Source organism: Chrysemys picta, chromosome 11 (assembly GCF_011386835.1).
Source record: "Chrysemys picta bellii isolate R12L10 chromosome 11, ASM1138683v2, whole genome shotgun sequence".
Taxonomy (NCBI): Eukaryota; Metazoa; Chordata; order Testudines; family Emydidae; genus Chrysemys; species Chrysemys picta.
In genome coordinates, this window is record NC_088801.1 from 33,299,789 (window position 1) to 33,316,849 (window position 17,061).

The following is a 17,061-nucleotide window of genomic DNA, read 5'->3' on the forward strand; positions in this document are numbered from 1 at the left end:
CCTGTAGAATGTAGTGTTATAGAATACTCCTGATCGTTTGCTACCAATTTCAGTATTGACAATATATTTTTTTTCATTCTTCTTTGATGAGATTCTGTGAAGACTCTAGCTCAATTAACTTCCACTGAATTTTGTTCTGGTCTCTCTCCAGGAGGCAGTATGTCTAGTGGACAAAACACAGGCTTGAGCCTCACGAGACCTGGGTTCAACTCCTGGCTCTGCTGCTATTCTACCGGGTGACCTTAGGGAAGTCACTTCACCTGACTGTGGCTCTGTTTCCCAAAGTGTAAAGTGCTTTGACATCTACAGATGAAAAAGTGCCATATAAAAGCTTTTTACAGTTAAGTCAACAGTTTGAAGGTGGTTCTGATCAGTGGAAGTCTCAAGTTTTTGTCTCTTCCATTCTCTTTCAGATTCTTTGAAAGCCACCACCATCTGATATCTGTTCCATAAGCTTCATATTGGTAATCTCAGTCCAGTGTCTAGTGTGTATAAAACAATACCCCATTGTAGGCTGTAGCTGACACTCCTTTTGGCAGCCTTTGTAGAAGACTGAACATATGTAGAATCCAGTCGTGTATTCTGTATGCAGGCAAAACTCCCATTGACTTCACTAAGGAATGCAGCACTGGGCCCATAGAAAATGAACTAGCTTGTCATTCCTAGAAGTGACCCATCAGGTCAGTGTTGACAATGCAGAGTATGGAAGCTTGCTCTGCTGATGACCAAGGCTGTTTGCAGTCTGTGGATAAACAGAATTAATTTTCCAATTCTGTCAAACTGCTGTCTTTCAGGAACGCCAAAATTTCACTTTTTAAAAAGAGAGAAAAAGAAAAAAAAATTAATTAAAAAAATTAAAGTATAATTTAATATTATGTTTCTAAAGTTCTTATCTGTCTGTTAAACAACTGTTAAACTAGACAAGGATTTAAAATAAAATGGATTGGACATTGTAAATACTTTTGAATGATAAATTATCCACATGCTGTAGAATGATGATACCTGTCCTCTTATTTGATATAATTATGGCTGTCTTGTTTTAGACTATTGAAAATAAGTTATAATTAATGTGAGTTATAATATCTGAATGATTGAAAATTGGTTGAAGAACAGAGGTTAGGAGAATACAGAGTCATTCGAAAGATGGGATAAATGTATTAGCTCACATTTAGCTAAGAAATGAGAAATAAGAACTAACTAATGAGACCTGAATTATGACTCCAATAATTCACATTATTGGGATTCATTTTACTTTACTGCAGAAATGAATGATACCTATACAGTGAATGATACCAATGATCATTTAAATATCTATATCTAATCTCTCTCTCTCTCTTTTTATCCTATTGTGCTGTTGTAACTCAAGGTTTTTTTTCATAAATTAGATTAATCGGTGGTTTCTTTTACCATTTTAAGTTGATATTTGGTGGTCTGATGTGGGATTGTTAAACACCGAATGAAGTAAGATACATAGTAACCATATGCTCATTCTGTCAGCAAGCTCTTCTATACAGTTCCCTCAGTTAGGACTTGGAGCAACTACATTATTCTAGTCCTGGCTCACTTCTGAATAGATATTAGCAATCAGCTCATATTGTATCACAGCTTTTTGATGTGAATAATGTCCCCTGTGGATTAGATTTCACTTGTTTTACTTGGGATCTAACACAGGTTTGACTCTGAATCCCTGTTCTAAAATGAAAGTCAAATTCAAAACCAACATGTTACGTGAGTTTTTCTAGTTTACGTTTGCAAATTTAAAGTGTTTTGTTAGATGTGTAAACTTGACTAATCAGTAAGCGGGGAGGCAATGGGGCCAGCTGATAAAAATAAAAATGCAATGTTGAAGTTTCAGAATATGAGCTAAAAATTGGGTGCCCTTTCTTACTGGTAACAGGTATTGCTAGCATGAATGTTTCTCCATATTGTAAAAACAATGAGGAGTCCTTGTGGCACCTTAGAGACTAACAAATTTATTTGGACATAAGCTTTCGTGGGCTAGAACCCACTTCATTAGATGCATGGAGTGGAAAATACAGGAGCAGGTATAACTAAATGAAAGGATGGGAGTTGCCTTACCAAGTGTGAGGTCAGTCTAACAAGACAATTCAATTAACAGCAGGATACCAAGGGAGGAAAAATAACTTTTGAAGTGGTGATGAGAGTGGCCCATTTTTCCTCCCTTGGTATCCTGCTGTTAATTGAATTGTCTCGTTAGACTGACCTCACACTTGAAAGGATGGGAGTTGCCTTACCATGTATTTATACCTGCTCATGTATTTTCCACTCCATGCATCTGATGAAGTGGGTCCTAGTCCATGAAAGCTTATGCCCAAATAAATGTGTTAGTCTCTAAGGTGCCACAAGCACTCCTTGTTGTTTTTGCTGATACAGACTAACATGGCTACCACTCTGAAACCAGTCTCCATATTGTGTCAATAGTGAAGCAGTCAAAGTAGAGCCACACAATTCAGATCTGGACATCTGATTTTTCCAAAGCTTAGTGGTGTTTGCCACCTGTAAATTTCAGATCTGGGTTAAAATTTCTCCCAATCTCTCAAAGTGTAGGAGTATGTGGATTTCCACTTTTGGCTTGGGGCCAGCTCGGATAGTATTGGTATTGGGAGTGTTTTTATGGTATTATTATTAGTAGAAAAATAATGTATTACTGTTCTTTTTACATTGCCTCGAGAGTTGGGCAAATACAGCAAAAAAATTGCAAATATGCCTTCAATATGAAAGCTACAGATTCATTTTGATAGTATTTATGATTACTTTTCACTTGTCATGAATGTTATACAAAATATTTTTTGTTGGCTAGCATGTTTGTGGGAAGATAAATTGTTCTGAAGACTTGCATGAATATCTATTCATGGTGGAAGCTTTTTCACTGTCATCTTGAAAGTCTTCATGAGATTAGGAGTCCTCCAGTCATGGACTGCTGCACAGTTGGCAATCAGATGGGTGCCAAAAGCTTCGGTGATGCAATAAGATTATCAATGACAGGTAGACTGAACATCCAACTAGACCATTTTTAAGACCTAGCTAGAGATTGATCTGGGTGGTGCTTGATCTGCAAGGAGACTACATCCTATTGGGATTTGCCTTGATGATGAAAAATCATGGAGCAGACACACTTTTAAGTACACAAAGTGAATTCCGAATTATGAATATAAGGAACAAAAGCAATAATTGCAAATATATCAGACTAAAGATTTCTTCTAAATTAAATTAGCATAAACCAGTCAAAACATGAGCAAAAATCTAAGTCTGTTCCTGGATAATGTGTGAACAGAAAAGGGGGCTAAATTTGGTGAATACATTATTTGCTAAGAATAATTTTCCCCGTTCTAATTCTAAGCCTGATTTATATGTTATCCTGGGGCATGCTGGCAGACTTAGTGGCGCTTTGTAGCATTTTCATTAACTTGGTGACATTTTCATATTCTGTTATTAATTAGTTATTAGAATCTCTTAGATTTGAACAAACTCTTTGATACAATTAATGGCCAAATTGCGTAACATTAGAGTAATTGATATAAAAAATTGTAACACGAGGCATCAGAATATATTCATCTTTGAGCACACAGTTCTATTGGTAATATGTTGCATTTGCATTTGTTGCTAATTTAGAAATATGGGTCAAATTCTCCTCTCTTTGATACATACAGCTTCAGCGGGAACTGCGCATGTGAATCTAAGAGGATTATTTTACATTCTGTTTCTGCTGTAATACTGACTTTGTTTTGTTTATCATTTTGTGTTTCTCATCTAGCAGGTTATTAGAGTTGATCTCTTAGCATGCCAGCATGCACAGAGATTCATTTGAAGGGATATAGGGAAGCAGGAAAGGAGTGTATTTAGAATAGAAGAGAGGATTTCTTACCCAGCCAGAACCTGAGAAAATGTATGAATAATTCAAGGAATAGGTTTGGTGGGATGGACCATGGTCCAGCAATGCACTTAAATATGTACTTAACTTTAATGGCTTCAGTGGAACTATTCCTTTGCTTAATGTTCAGCATGTGCTTAAATGCATTTATGGATCAGGGCCATGGGTCTTAATTTTTCTAAGCCATTTCTCCCATCCTTACCTTTAAGAGGGTAGGATGTTGAATATTTGTCTGCACTGAGAATTTTGTGTGGTTTTTTTTTTTTTGTCAGTTCTTCACAAATTACAGCATGGCAACATTGTTGCAAATGTTTTTGTAAATTTAGTTCTGGGAGAAGCTTCATAAATTGTTGCTTTAGCAAGTTATGCCTTTGTCCTTACTCCTCTCTTTAACTTCACTTCCCAGCTGCACTACAATAGTGAAAAATGAATCTTGCACTCTGAATTCCTATACATTCCAACATAATCACTCATTCTCCCATAAGAAAAACAAAAATGTTATTCTTAACTATTCATTGTCAGTTAATTTTCAAAGGATTTTGTATCTACTGTTAATTTTCAGGAAGACTGCAAAATTGCATTGGACCAGTTCTAACTGCTAAGGCCTATTGGCTTCGGGGGGAGTTCAACCTATTGGTTCCTATCTATAATTCCCTAAATGGTTTAAGAACAAGTTACCTGAGAGACTCTCTCTCTCTAATCATGCAATGCTATTTCATCTGAGGTCACCAGAGTCACTTGAGCTACGCCTCTTTGCTATAAACTGTCATCTCGACTCTGGAATGTGTTTCTTCCACACACAGACCACCAGAGCCTACATCTGTTAATATTTTAGAGATGCTGCAAAAGTCCTGTTTTCTACAGGTCCTCTATGTGACGGCCACTATCCTGACCAATACCAGTGACCTCCAGACCTGAATGCATGGGTCTCTACAAATCAAGCTAGACAGCTAGGCCCAATAGATGGAGACTGTAAGAGACTCGCATTGTCTGTGGCTCTGGGTTATATGCTTTGTCTGGTCAGAGTAAGTGCTCCCTGTCTGAGACCCATACCTTGCCTGCCCCCAGGGATTCAACTAGGGCTCTCTAGATCTGGAAAAGTGAGTCTCTATAGCTTGAGTGAAAGAGCCAGGCTGTCATGTGCTGAGCCATTTCCTCAGAGAGGAATGTGTTATACATGTACGTTCTTGTTAACAAACCTTGTCTATACTTTCTATATTACTAAGTGGGTGTTGTGAAGCAAAAATATCTTAGTTCTTCTATATTTGTTATGAAAGGCTTTGCATAAATTTCTTTAAGTGAAGACTTCATCATTTTTACCCTACTGCAGTCTTAGATATTTGCAACCTACTTTGGTGAGATTTTCGTAAGTGTCCATGGGATTTAATCACTTAACTACAAATGACTTTAAATGGAATTTGTGTTCCTAATACATTTAGGCACTTACCAAATTCTCATATATTCCGTTTCATCTAGTGCATGAATGAGGTTAGCTGCCCAGGCCCCAGCTCCATAATTAGAAGACCCAGAATGCCTAGCTGTGAAAGTTGTTTCTCAAAACCACCTTTTGAGGGTAGAAAGTGTGGTTTTCAGTTCTAAAGTTGCCTATCATGTAGTTAGACTGCTATTGGGTTGCTTGTATTCCAAGCAAGTAATCTTCCATCCACTTAAAAAAGCCTTTCTCTGATTTTAATTTGACTTTAGATTTTATCAAATTAAAATAAAAATGTATTTTAAAAATGTATTTTGGCATTAATGAAAATACTGTGTCCAGTTCTGGTGTCTACACGCCACGAAGGATGCTGAAAATTTAAAGAGGGTCCAGAAAAGAGATCGGAGAATGATTAAAAGATTGGAAAATATGCCTTTGAGAGAGTGACTCAAGGAGCTCAATCCTGAGTTTAATCAAAAAGAAGTTTGAGTGACATGACTACAATCTGAGTACCTATGAGGAACAGAAATGTGATAATGTTCTTCAATCTAGCAGAAAAGGTATAAACAAGATCCAGTGGCTGGAAGTTGAACATAGACAAATTCAAACTAGAAATAAGGCACAACTTTTTAACAGTGAGGATAATTACTGTAACTATTGGAACAACTTACCAAGGGTTGTGGTAGATTCTCCATCACTGGAAATTTTTAAATCAAGATTGGATGCTTTTCTAAAAGATGTGCTCTACTTCAACCACAGCTAATGGGTTTGAAGCAGGAATTAATGCAGGGAAGTTCTATGGTCTGTGTTACACAGGAGGTCAGATTAGATGATTATAATGGTCCCTGCTTGGCCTTAAAATCAATGTGAAAAAATAATGTATTCTGTTTCGAGCCACATTTCAAAACCTTCTGATAGTTTGTTCCCATTCCCCTTCTCTTTCTTTCCTAAAAAGTTTGGAAAAGCCCTGACTATACATTTTCCCTCCTTCCTGAAAGTTATTAAATCTGAGTTATGATATAGAATGGGCTCCCATTCATTATATTTGGTATAATCCTGTAAAAATTAAAAAATAGTATTTTATAACAATGAAAATTATTTCTTTAATCCCTAAATTATTTTGCATAAAAAACTGTTTAATACTTTGAAGATAAACCACAAGTGGCCAAAGCCTCTTATGTTTTCAGTACATAGGTTTAACAGTATACTTTGTGTTTTTTGTTTCCCAGCCATCTAAAACCTGATTAAGAATGTTCATTTTTAATTATACAGTCTAACAGTGTATTTGTAGCATTGTGTGAAAGTGACATTTCAGAGCGGATCAACTTATCCTACAGTATTTCTTGATTAAATTGTTATCCTGTCTATATCCCATGTATACTAATTTAGTTTCCCAGAGAGATTCTATCTTAAAATGTATTGGGCCTGATCTTAAGTCCCAATATTGCAAAGACTTATGCATGTGCTTAAATTTAGCATGAGTAGACCTACTGAAGTCTATGGATCTACTTGCATGCTTAAGTTTTAGCATGAGTGTGAGTCTTTGCAGGATTGCAGTTATAGGCAAAACTCCCATTTGGTTTCAATGGGAGTTTTGTCTGGGTAAAACATGCAGGATTAGGCAAATTGTGTGATTTGCTCTGCTAAATTCATTCTAATTTTCAAGCTGCAATATAGTCACTAATAGTCACTGTAACTTAAAAAAGTAAAAGTTATTTCTCCCAGGTGGAAGGAGAAGTACAGGTGCTCTTGTTATCTTCCTGAACACCTTCTTCAGTGAAAGCAGTCTGTATTTCTTCCTTTTAGACTGTCCCAACATGTACCTGGCCTCAAGATAGGCTGGTGACATAAGAAAAACAAGAAGTTCTAGCATAAGGTAGAGTTTCTCCTTAGGAAAGGCAGGAGGGTTCCTTGGGGGCCAAACCAAGCAATATAATATAATAATTAATAAAAAATTAAACAAGCCATGATTGGTCATTTTTAAAAGTGTGGGTCATTTTAAAAAAAGAAGAGCCTCCTTTTAATATATATTGTGTATCTTGAGCAATGTATATTTTTTATGGTGGTGACTTAAAAGGTAAAACCCTTCATGGGACTTAACCAATGATGTGGGCAATCTTTGTTCAGTTCATGGGAGATGGTACTACATAATGCAAACCCTAATAATCTAGATAATATTGGCCAGCATACTATTGAAGACTTTGCTTCAAAAAAGTCCTAGGTCAGATGGAACTGTAGCCTGCAATCATTTGACATGTAGAACTCTCATTTAATTTAATAGAGTTTCTAAATACAAATGGATGTCAGGATACAGGGGCAATATTATCTACTTGCACATGTACTGGTATCACTTGTAGTTTCATACATTGTCACTGAATTAATTGGATTGGCTGGTGCAGTAATTATTTAGGTTACTTCAGACTTTTAATTCTATACTCTTGGTGAGAAAAATGTTGTAAGTATACATATTTGTGTGCTTTGTATAACTAACGTGTTGTATTGACAGGTTTCAGAGTAGCAGCCGTGTTAGTCTGTATCCGCAAAAAGAACAGGAGTACTTGTGGCACCTTAGAGACTAACAAATTTATTAGAGCATAAGCTTTCGTGGACTACAGCCCACTTCTTCGGATGCATCGTATGTAGTCCACTCCTGTTCTTTTAACGTGTTGTAATCACTTGTTTGCTATTAGATTTGCAGTTTATACAAGAATGTAAGAATAACGTATAAACTCTGTGAACTGTTCATAATAGCATCCTTAACTTGATATGACTGTTCAAAAATTGACTGCAAAGTCCAAGCAAACAAATCAAGGTAAATAAACATGAGTGTCATTTAGGTTGTAGCTTAAACCTATATAACACAAGAAATTCAAAATTAAAGATAATGGGCCAAATTTGGGTTTACAACAGTGTAAACTGATTATTTGTAGTAATCTTGTATATTACCATAGTACACCGGCCCTGATTAGCAATTGTGAGGACATTGTGCAAGGTGGTGCTATACACACACAATTGAGAGCAGAATTAGACCTGGCTCCCCTATGTCCAAACACAATGGGACACAGTTGGGGAATGTTTTCGTGGCATCATAATGCTAATGAAGTCAATGGAAAAACACACAATGAGGGCTGGATTTAGCTCTTAAAGAATATTGAAATAGGTCCTGAACAATTGATCATTATTCCTTAAGGGCCAAATCCAGGCCCCATTGGGTGTTTTGTCATTGACTTCAATAAATCTCGGATTAGACAATATGTTCCTTTTTCTTTAAACTTTAGCCAGTTTCAGCCATATGTTTTATGTTGCTTCTAATAAATGTAGTTATTGTTACCTTTGGTTAAAAAATATGAAATTTTACAGTCTTGAACTTGCCTGGTGAAATCCTGCCCTTATTGATATCAATGAGAGTTTTGTCATTGACTTCAGTGGGGCCCAGATTTCACCCATAGTCTGTACTTGTATCATGTTAGGCTGTAATTCTTCAAATAGTTGCTTTTTTTGTGGACCCTTAAACTGGCATGGGGGGCTTGTTGATTCTTGGGACTTGACAACAATGTAGGAGTCCACACTACATGTATGGAAGATTGGGTCTTAGGCCCTAGTCCTTCATTGAGCCTCTCTGGAAATAGGTCTTTGAAATAATAATAATAGAAACACTGGCGGCAACATAGTGATGCAACAAAGTACAGTTATAACATCAATAGGAGGTTATGCAGTTGCATGACCAGGAATTGTACATGTTTATTATTGACAGGGTTAATTTAAGTTTTTGAAACCTTCATCAAATTGTATCAGTGGATCCATCTATCTCTTTCATCATTACTGGTTTCTGGGATTCTTCCTTCCTTTGAGTATGTGTTTCAGATTATTTTTCTCATGATGTGCTAACTTGTACTTTTTTCTAAGCTAAATGTCATTTATTGTTTTCGGTCCTGATCTGTAGTCTTTATAGGTCTCATTTGTGTTTGTAGTCTCAATTTGCAAATGACATGAATGTTTTGTTTATTCCCTCTTCCAGATCATTAATGAAGATGTTAAATAACACTGGCTCTAACACGAGTCCCTGCAGTACCCCACTAGACACCTCCCACAACTCAGAACACTGGCATTTATCATTTACATTTGTTTACAGTGCTTTTTATATAGTTTTCAGTTCACATGACAGTGCTTTTATCCTAACCGATTTAAATGAACTTTCAATTAAGATTTCATGAGTTAGTTTATCAAATTCTTTATTAAAGTCCACATACGTTACATCCACTGGAATTTTATCATATCAGCTCTAAATTCTGTCTTGAAAAACAGTCAAGTTTGATGGGCAAGATTCTCTCTTCCTGAGCCCAGGCTGCTTATTGCTCTTGGCTCCATTAACCTCACAGGTCTTGATTCTACCACTATCTCACACTGAGTAATGAGTACCTCTCTTTGCAAGTAGAACTATTGATCAATAGGGATTTGAATTTTTTGGTTGGTTTATTTGTGTGTGTGTGTGTTCTGTGACTGGGGGAGTTCAGAGAAATCAAGAGAAAACCAAGCTGAAGAAATTAATTTGCATTTAATTCTGATAGTGGTGAGGTTCATGGTCATTTTTGACTCTTGGATATAAGTTCCAAGGTCTGGAGTTCAGCTCCTCTAAAAATTATGTGATATGGAAAAAAATCTTCCAGAGTGCCCAACAGGATGGGTGTAGTTCCCTTGCCTATGGACAGCAAGAGATCATCCACCAGAGCAACACATGCTGACTTTCCCCCATGCTCTGGACTGAAGCCTGACTGAGAGGGATCCAGGATACTGGCAATTGACAGGTGTCATTAGACACTTGGTTTTTTTTACTAGCTTCTCAATTAGCTTACAGTTGCTTGAAAGATCTCTTTCATTGAGAAATGTTTGCAGTAATGGTTGTTTCACTTGTCCTGTTCATTCTCCCATCTGTCTTTCAGTGTCTGCTCATCACCTTTTAGAATCCTCTCATTTTCATTTTCCTCCCAAATTTTCTCTTTCTGGCCTGTAATTATACTCCTTCAGGCCTCCTTAAGTCTTCCTTCATGGATGTTTCACTTATTTTTTTCCATTCCTTCAGTCTTCTGTAGCAAATTGTTACTACTTCTTGTCTCTGAAAACTTCCCCTGTGGATTTCCTGATTCCCCATATTTGCTTAGGATCCCACTACTAGAATCTCCCATAGATTCCCTTCTACACTTACTGAAATTCATCCATGGTGTAACTCCATTGCCCTTTGTGACACAGAGTCATTGGTGCCAGCTGGCAAACAGTTCAATACTCTGTGTCAGCCTCTCCTATCAGGCTTGACAAACTCACCACACCCAACATGCTGCTTTCACAGTGCTTATCAAAAAAGTCTTCTGTAAGGTATGAAATGAAAGCCCATGACACACAGGTCATCAACATTGTTGTGAATAATATGTACTTACACTGTATAAGGGATTCTGGAATATCTTGACTTTAGTAAGGCTTTTGATCTCACATGACCTTCTCATAAACAAACTAGGGAAATACAACCTAGGGGCAGCTACTATAAGATGGGTGTATAACTGGATGGAAAAACATTCCCTGAGAGTAGTTATCAGTGGTTCACAGTCAAGCTGGAAGAACATATTGAATGGGGTCCCACAGGGATCAATTCTGGGTCTGGTTTTGTTCAATATCTTCACCAATTATTTAGATAATGGCATAGAGAGTACACTTATAAAATTTGCAGGTGATACAAAGCTGGGAGGGGTTGCAAGTGCTTTGGCGGTTAGGATTAAAATTCAAAATGATCTGGACAAACTGGAGAAATGCTCTGAAGTAAATTGTATTTGTCCTTATTGAATTTCATCCTAAGAACTTCGCTTGGGAAAGAACAATCAGTTGCACACATACAAAATGGAATTGACTGGCTAGGAAGGAGTACAACAGAAAGGTGTCTGGGGATCATAGCAGATCACAAACTAAATATGAGTCAACAGTGTAACACTGTTGCAAAAAAAAGCAAACATCATTTTGGGATGCATTAGCAGGAGTGTTGTAAGAAAGACACAAGAAGTAATTCTTCCGCTCTACTCTGCACTGATTTGGACTCAGCTAGAGTATTGTGTGCAGTTCTGGTTACCACATTTCAGGAAAGATGTGGACAAATTGAAGAAAGTCCAGAAAAGAGCAACAAAAATGGTTAAAGGTCTAGAAAACATAATCTATGAGGGAAGATTGAAAAAATTGGGTTTGTTTAGTCTGGAGAAGAGAAGACTGAGAGGACATAATAGTTTTCAAGTACATAAAAGGTTGTTAGAAGGAGGAGGGAGAAAGGTTGTTCTCCTTAACCTCTGAGGACAGGACAAGAAGCAATGGGCTTAAATTACAGCAAAGGCAGGAAATTAGGAAAAACTTCCTAATTGTCAGGGTGGTTAAGCACTGGAATAAATTGCCTAGGGAGGTTGTGGACTCTCCATCATTGGAGATTTTTAAGAGCAAGTTAGACACACACCTGTCAGAGATGGTCTAGATAATACTTAGTCCTGCCATGAGTGCAGGGGACTTGGCTAGATGACATCTCAAGGTCCTCTTCAGTCCTACAGTTCTATGATTTTATGTTGAAATTATGTTTTAAAATCTGTAACAAGGCAGAGTGGACAGAAAGGTTTTCTGCCAGACAAAAGCATGTGTATTTACCCATCCCTGTTTCTCTCATGTCAATTAAGCATTATAAAGCCAACACAATGGAAGCCTCATTTGCATGTGAAGTCAACAGGAAAAACAGATGGGTAGTGGGGCGGGGATGTGAAACCAACAGGGGGGGAGCATACCAGAGAACAAGCAGTGAGGGAGTTTCAAAAGTTTACTGGACTATAAGAGAAAGGAAAAAAGGACCTCTTTGCTTCCTCAGTGAAGGATACAAAAAAGGACAGTGCTTTTTGCATTATGAAATTTGGGTATTGGCCATGTAAGTGATGCTGGGAGATTTCTTTAGGTGAGAAATTACTTTAGAAAAGGATTTTAGCTTGTTAGAGTTAAGTTTAGTCTCTAAGAAGTGTCTTTGGAGACAGCTTACCTGACCATTTTCTCTGAGTGGCTAGTGACAGGCACTGGATACTACGGAAGGGGATGCTGGCAGAAGAACTTGGGGATTGGTATATCTGACGCTAGCCTGCACAAGAGACGGCGAGGTCTGTGGAGACCTGTAAGTCAGTATTTGTCTGTGGCTAGAAGCTGTTGGCTGAGCTACAGCAAGCATCAGGCAAGACTGTTTCATGCCAAGGGCAAGTGGTGGTGGTGGTGAGGTGCCTCACAGCCCTGAGTACCACTGGGGAACATCACAACCTTAAATCAAATGGGAATGTGCTCCATTGTTGTGTTTTCTTTTTATTCCCCTCAGTTTGTCAATTTCCTAATTCCTTTTTACATGCAAATGGATTATTCTCTATATAAAGAGGATACCTGGGCAGTTCAGCCATTTGGAGTTTTGCTGTTGATTTGCCAACATATTTAGTAGAGATGAGCCTGAATTCAAACCCCAGATACTAAAGCTTCAGAATAAAGTGAAGTGTGAAGCTGCATTTGAATTCTAATTTCACAGATCAAGCCCCTCTCTTAATAGTTAACTGGCACAAAACTAGAATAAGCTTGCCCACCCCTTTCACAAAGCAGCAGGAATTGATTAAATTACTAAATCAAAATAAGTAATTTTTTTGAGCCTTTGGAAGTGATTAAAATCTTTGAGAAGGCAGCCCCTTTTCTCTCACAGGTACTTCTGTATTATACCTACCAAGGAAATATTTAGAAATACATTATTGCTGTTGTTCTTTATAGTAAGTTCTCCTTATGGCAACATTTTTATTTATTTCATGCATTATTGATTGCACTGGGTTTGAGATAATATAAAAGCACCAGTTCTCTGTGAATCATTTTCTGGGAGTAAAACATAATATTAAACAAGAAGCAAAGAAAAAGCTCAAATAAATACTCATCTTCAGGTCATGGCTGTTCTTCAGAAAATCTCATGAATATGCAAGGACATTTTTCCTAAATCAGTGACAATGCCTTCCAAATTGTCCACTAAATGTATTTATATAAGAGACTAAATTGAAGATGTAAACCCACGTTTTAATATTGTATCGGGAGGTTTTTCTCTAGCTTGTTTGTTTCTGCTTCTGCAGAGAATTCCTGTCAGCCTTGAATTTCTTTCATGTACTGTGACAAATGATGCCTTGCTGTGTTTTCTGCCCCTAGTCACCATGGGATTACAGATCACGTGCTACAGCAGCTTAATGTACTTGACCTTTTCATATGATTGACACAGCTAAATGATTGCAGCAAAGCAGAATTATCCACTAGCTATGTTATGTTCATTTCCAGGGGAAAAGAAAACATATTTGGTGTGAATAATCTGAGAAATATAAATATATATTTTTCAGAAAAAAAACGCTTTCTAAATATCCCAGTCGTATGACATAATAGAATAATAGCACAATAAATCATTTGAAAGATGGCAGTGTATCACTTGTATCATGAAATGGGACAAACATAAGAAAGGAATCTGTCATGACTTACTACATGCTCTAGCCTCCTAAATTCACTTACCAGAATATTTCCTGTTAAGTGAATTCAGGAGGCTAGACTGTGTAATAAGAGTTGACAGATTTTTTCCCCATATTTGTCCCATTTCATGATTCACAGAATCCTAGAACAAGAAGGGACCTTGAGAGGTCATCTAGTCCAGTCCCCTGCACTCAAGGCAGGACTAAGTATTATCTGGACTATCCCTGACAGGTGATACAATGCTACATTATTTATCTTTGAAATGATTTACTGTACTATTATTCTATTGTGTCATATAATTGAGATGTGTGAATCTGTCGGGCTTGATCAGCAGCCAAGGACTATAGGTGTAGTGCTTTCATTTAAAAAAATGAAATATCAGTAGAAATAAAACCAGACTAAGCTACCCATTAATTATTTGTAAATAGGGCACACAAAGTATGTTATGGAAGTGCAGGGATTTTGTGTCCTGTCACGATTTTTTTGGCAAAATTTCCATTGACTTCACAGAGTTCTGCATATGGATGGTTGGTAGGATTTGGTGCATACATGGCTGCAGCTTGCATAAAACTCCAGCCCAAACAAATCAGAGTCATTTCATTAAGCATGTAATTCCAGAAGATCCATCTATCTTTCTACTGTTAATTTACAATATACCCCAAATTTATCTTTCTCTCTATATAAATCTCTAGGGGATCCGTTGTTGTAGCATCGGAAATTCAATACTGGGATTTTCTCCTGTACCAATAAATTGTGTATCAGTAACACTTCAGTATTATGATAGGTCATTGTATCTTGCCATGTGCACTTTTTTAACAGTAACTTTCTTTATAGGTCACCGAACATTGTTCATTGGAGTTCACGTACCGCTGGGTGGAAGAAAAAGTCACCGACGCCATAGACACCGTGGACACAAACACAGAAAGAGAGACCGGGAACGAGATTCAGGATTAGAGGATGGGAGAGATTCTCCTCCTTTTGGTAAGGTTTATTTCTTCTTGCTGGATCTTTTAACAATAAACATCAATACCACAATGCATACTTATCCTCCTCTTATATTTTAGGCAGTATTGATAATAGGGCTTTGGGGTTGCAAGCCAGAGCCTTTCAGGTCTGTTCTAAAAATCTTTTGACATTTCCTCCTATTGTGTTTAAGTTTAGGGGATGAATAAATGAATATGCTTACTATTAGTAGTGTTGTAACATTCTAGAGCATTTATTTGGCGATAGGCACTTTATATAGATGGATGGAAACTATTGGTGCTGGGGAATTGGCTTCTCTAAAATGTAGCAAGACCGGGTAATGTAGTGCTAATATTGAAATAAAGGGCCCGCTCCTGAACTGTTGTGAATTTACACCAGCTTAAGATCTGATCCAGAGTCTATATCTTGCCTCTGTCCTTACATGACATTGTAAGGTGTAAATGTATTGTGACTTCGGTCATATTGTGAGATCAGTCTTGGTGTCTAGCTAAGGATCATGCCCTATTTTTTGTGGCGAGAGGGGCAGGAACAAGAGTGAATGCAAGGGGGAATACAGGCATTTATGTGGGGAAATGTGATATTTATCAAATATTTCTAGTATGAAAGGATCTCAGCCACCCTCCCACACCAAATGTATTGAAAAGGGGAAGAAAAGTGGGTACTCCCATATGTGTGTTTTGACATGTGCCCTCATGCATACATCTGGATGACAGCTAACTGTGGATTTGGGGGAGAGGAAAAAGCTAGCAAAACAAACCACTCAAACTATATGGAAACCATATCACAGTGCAGCACAAAAGAATATTTTTAGTTCATTGGGGAAACGTAAGTGCCAGTGTAATTTTAGGTTGCAAAGCAGTCATTACAAGATCCTTTATTTTAGACTGAATTTTAAATTATCTGTGTGGAAAGCTTTGAAGCAGTGTATTATAAGTGGTGAAGCTCTAAGTCTGTTTAACTTGATTTATTCAAATCTTTCACCGTAAAATATACCAGGGACGAAAAAGCAGGAAGCTAAGAGTGTGTTTCTCAAATTCAGTAGGAATATAGAGGATTAAGAATGTAAAGAATTAATATTGATGAAGAAAAATACCTGACTCAGTTTGGAATGAATTTCAGTTCCACAAGAGCATATAGTATCTATAGATACACTTAAAATGGATTGTATATTTCAAATCTACAAAAAGCATGCATTATTAATACAAATGTATTTGCTTTTTACCATGATTAATATTTTAAGGCATAGTAAGAGAAATATATTTTGAAACAACCTTTCTTTAAAAAAATAGAGTTCAAAGTTGTTTAAAATGTTTTAAAGAACTTCTGCATATATAATGTTGTATATTTTTAATAGATAAACACTGAAAGCTTATGTTAACTAAGGGGCCAGATTTTCAAAAGTGGTCAGGACCCAACAGCTCCCAGTCAGTCTCCTAATTTCATTTAGGTGTGTAAATGGGAGCTAGCTCTGCTGAAAACTTTGCCCTGGTCCTTCCACCCCAAGACATCTAATTTTGTGTCCTTTCCTTTATCACAAGCAAAAAAATGAGTTTTCGTTTCATCCTTACACCCTTTAATGTGCACATCACAAAACACCACTCTTTGGCACAATTCAGCATAAGTGACAGTGAGTCTCTGTTCTGCAGAGGCAAAAGAGTGGAATAGCAATCCAGATTAGGCATATTACATGTGGCTACCTTTCTCCTGATGCCCAAGGAATCGGTGTCAAACCTCTGATTTTAGGGGAAATTCTCTTATGCTAAAGTCACTCTCCGAATTATAAGTGGTGTTGCCTAGATTACTTAGTAAGAGAGGGACTCCTTTCTGTCATGATGTGCTGTACATTGTGCTATATAACTGCAATATGCGCTCCCTGGGAGGCCCCAGCAGGAACTCTGGCTGAGCCAGCTCTCCTCCATTCTAAGCAATGTTGTGAACGTTTTATCACCTATTTCAGCTGTTTTAATTTTCTACCTTCTACAAGCTCTTTTTTTTATTAATAAAGAAAAACTTTCCATATTTCTTCCTGGTGAGAAAAAGTAGGGAGGGCTTCTTAATATTGTGCAATTATGGAGGATGGAGATAAAACCAGAGCAAAAAGTGATAATAGGACAAATCCTCATAAATCATGTGCTTCAGCCCTCTAATCATTTTTGTTGCCCTCTGCTGGACTCTTTCCAGTTTTTCCACATCCTACTTGTAGTGTGGGGCCCAAAAC

The 17,061-nt window shown here is 37.3% G+C and overlaps 1 protein-coding gene across 6 annotated transcripts in view; it reads left to right on the plus strand.

Annotated features, from left to right (window-relative positions):
• Nucleotides 1–17,061, plus strand: part of SLC4A10 (solute carrier family 4 member 10) — a 270,102-nt gene that overhangs the window by 111,339 nt on the left and 141,702 nt on the right. For all 6 annotated transcript variants that reach the window (XM_065561769.1, XM_008178464.4, XM_065561767.1 and 3 more), the window contains one exon: nucleotides 14,694–14,840. In XM_065561769.1, coding sequence (XP_065417841.1) covers nucleotides 14,694–14,840 — 147 coding nt within the window. The remainder of the gene's footprint in view (nucleotides 1–14,693; nucleotides 14,841–17,061) is intronic.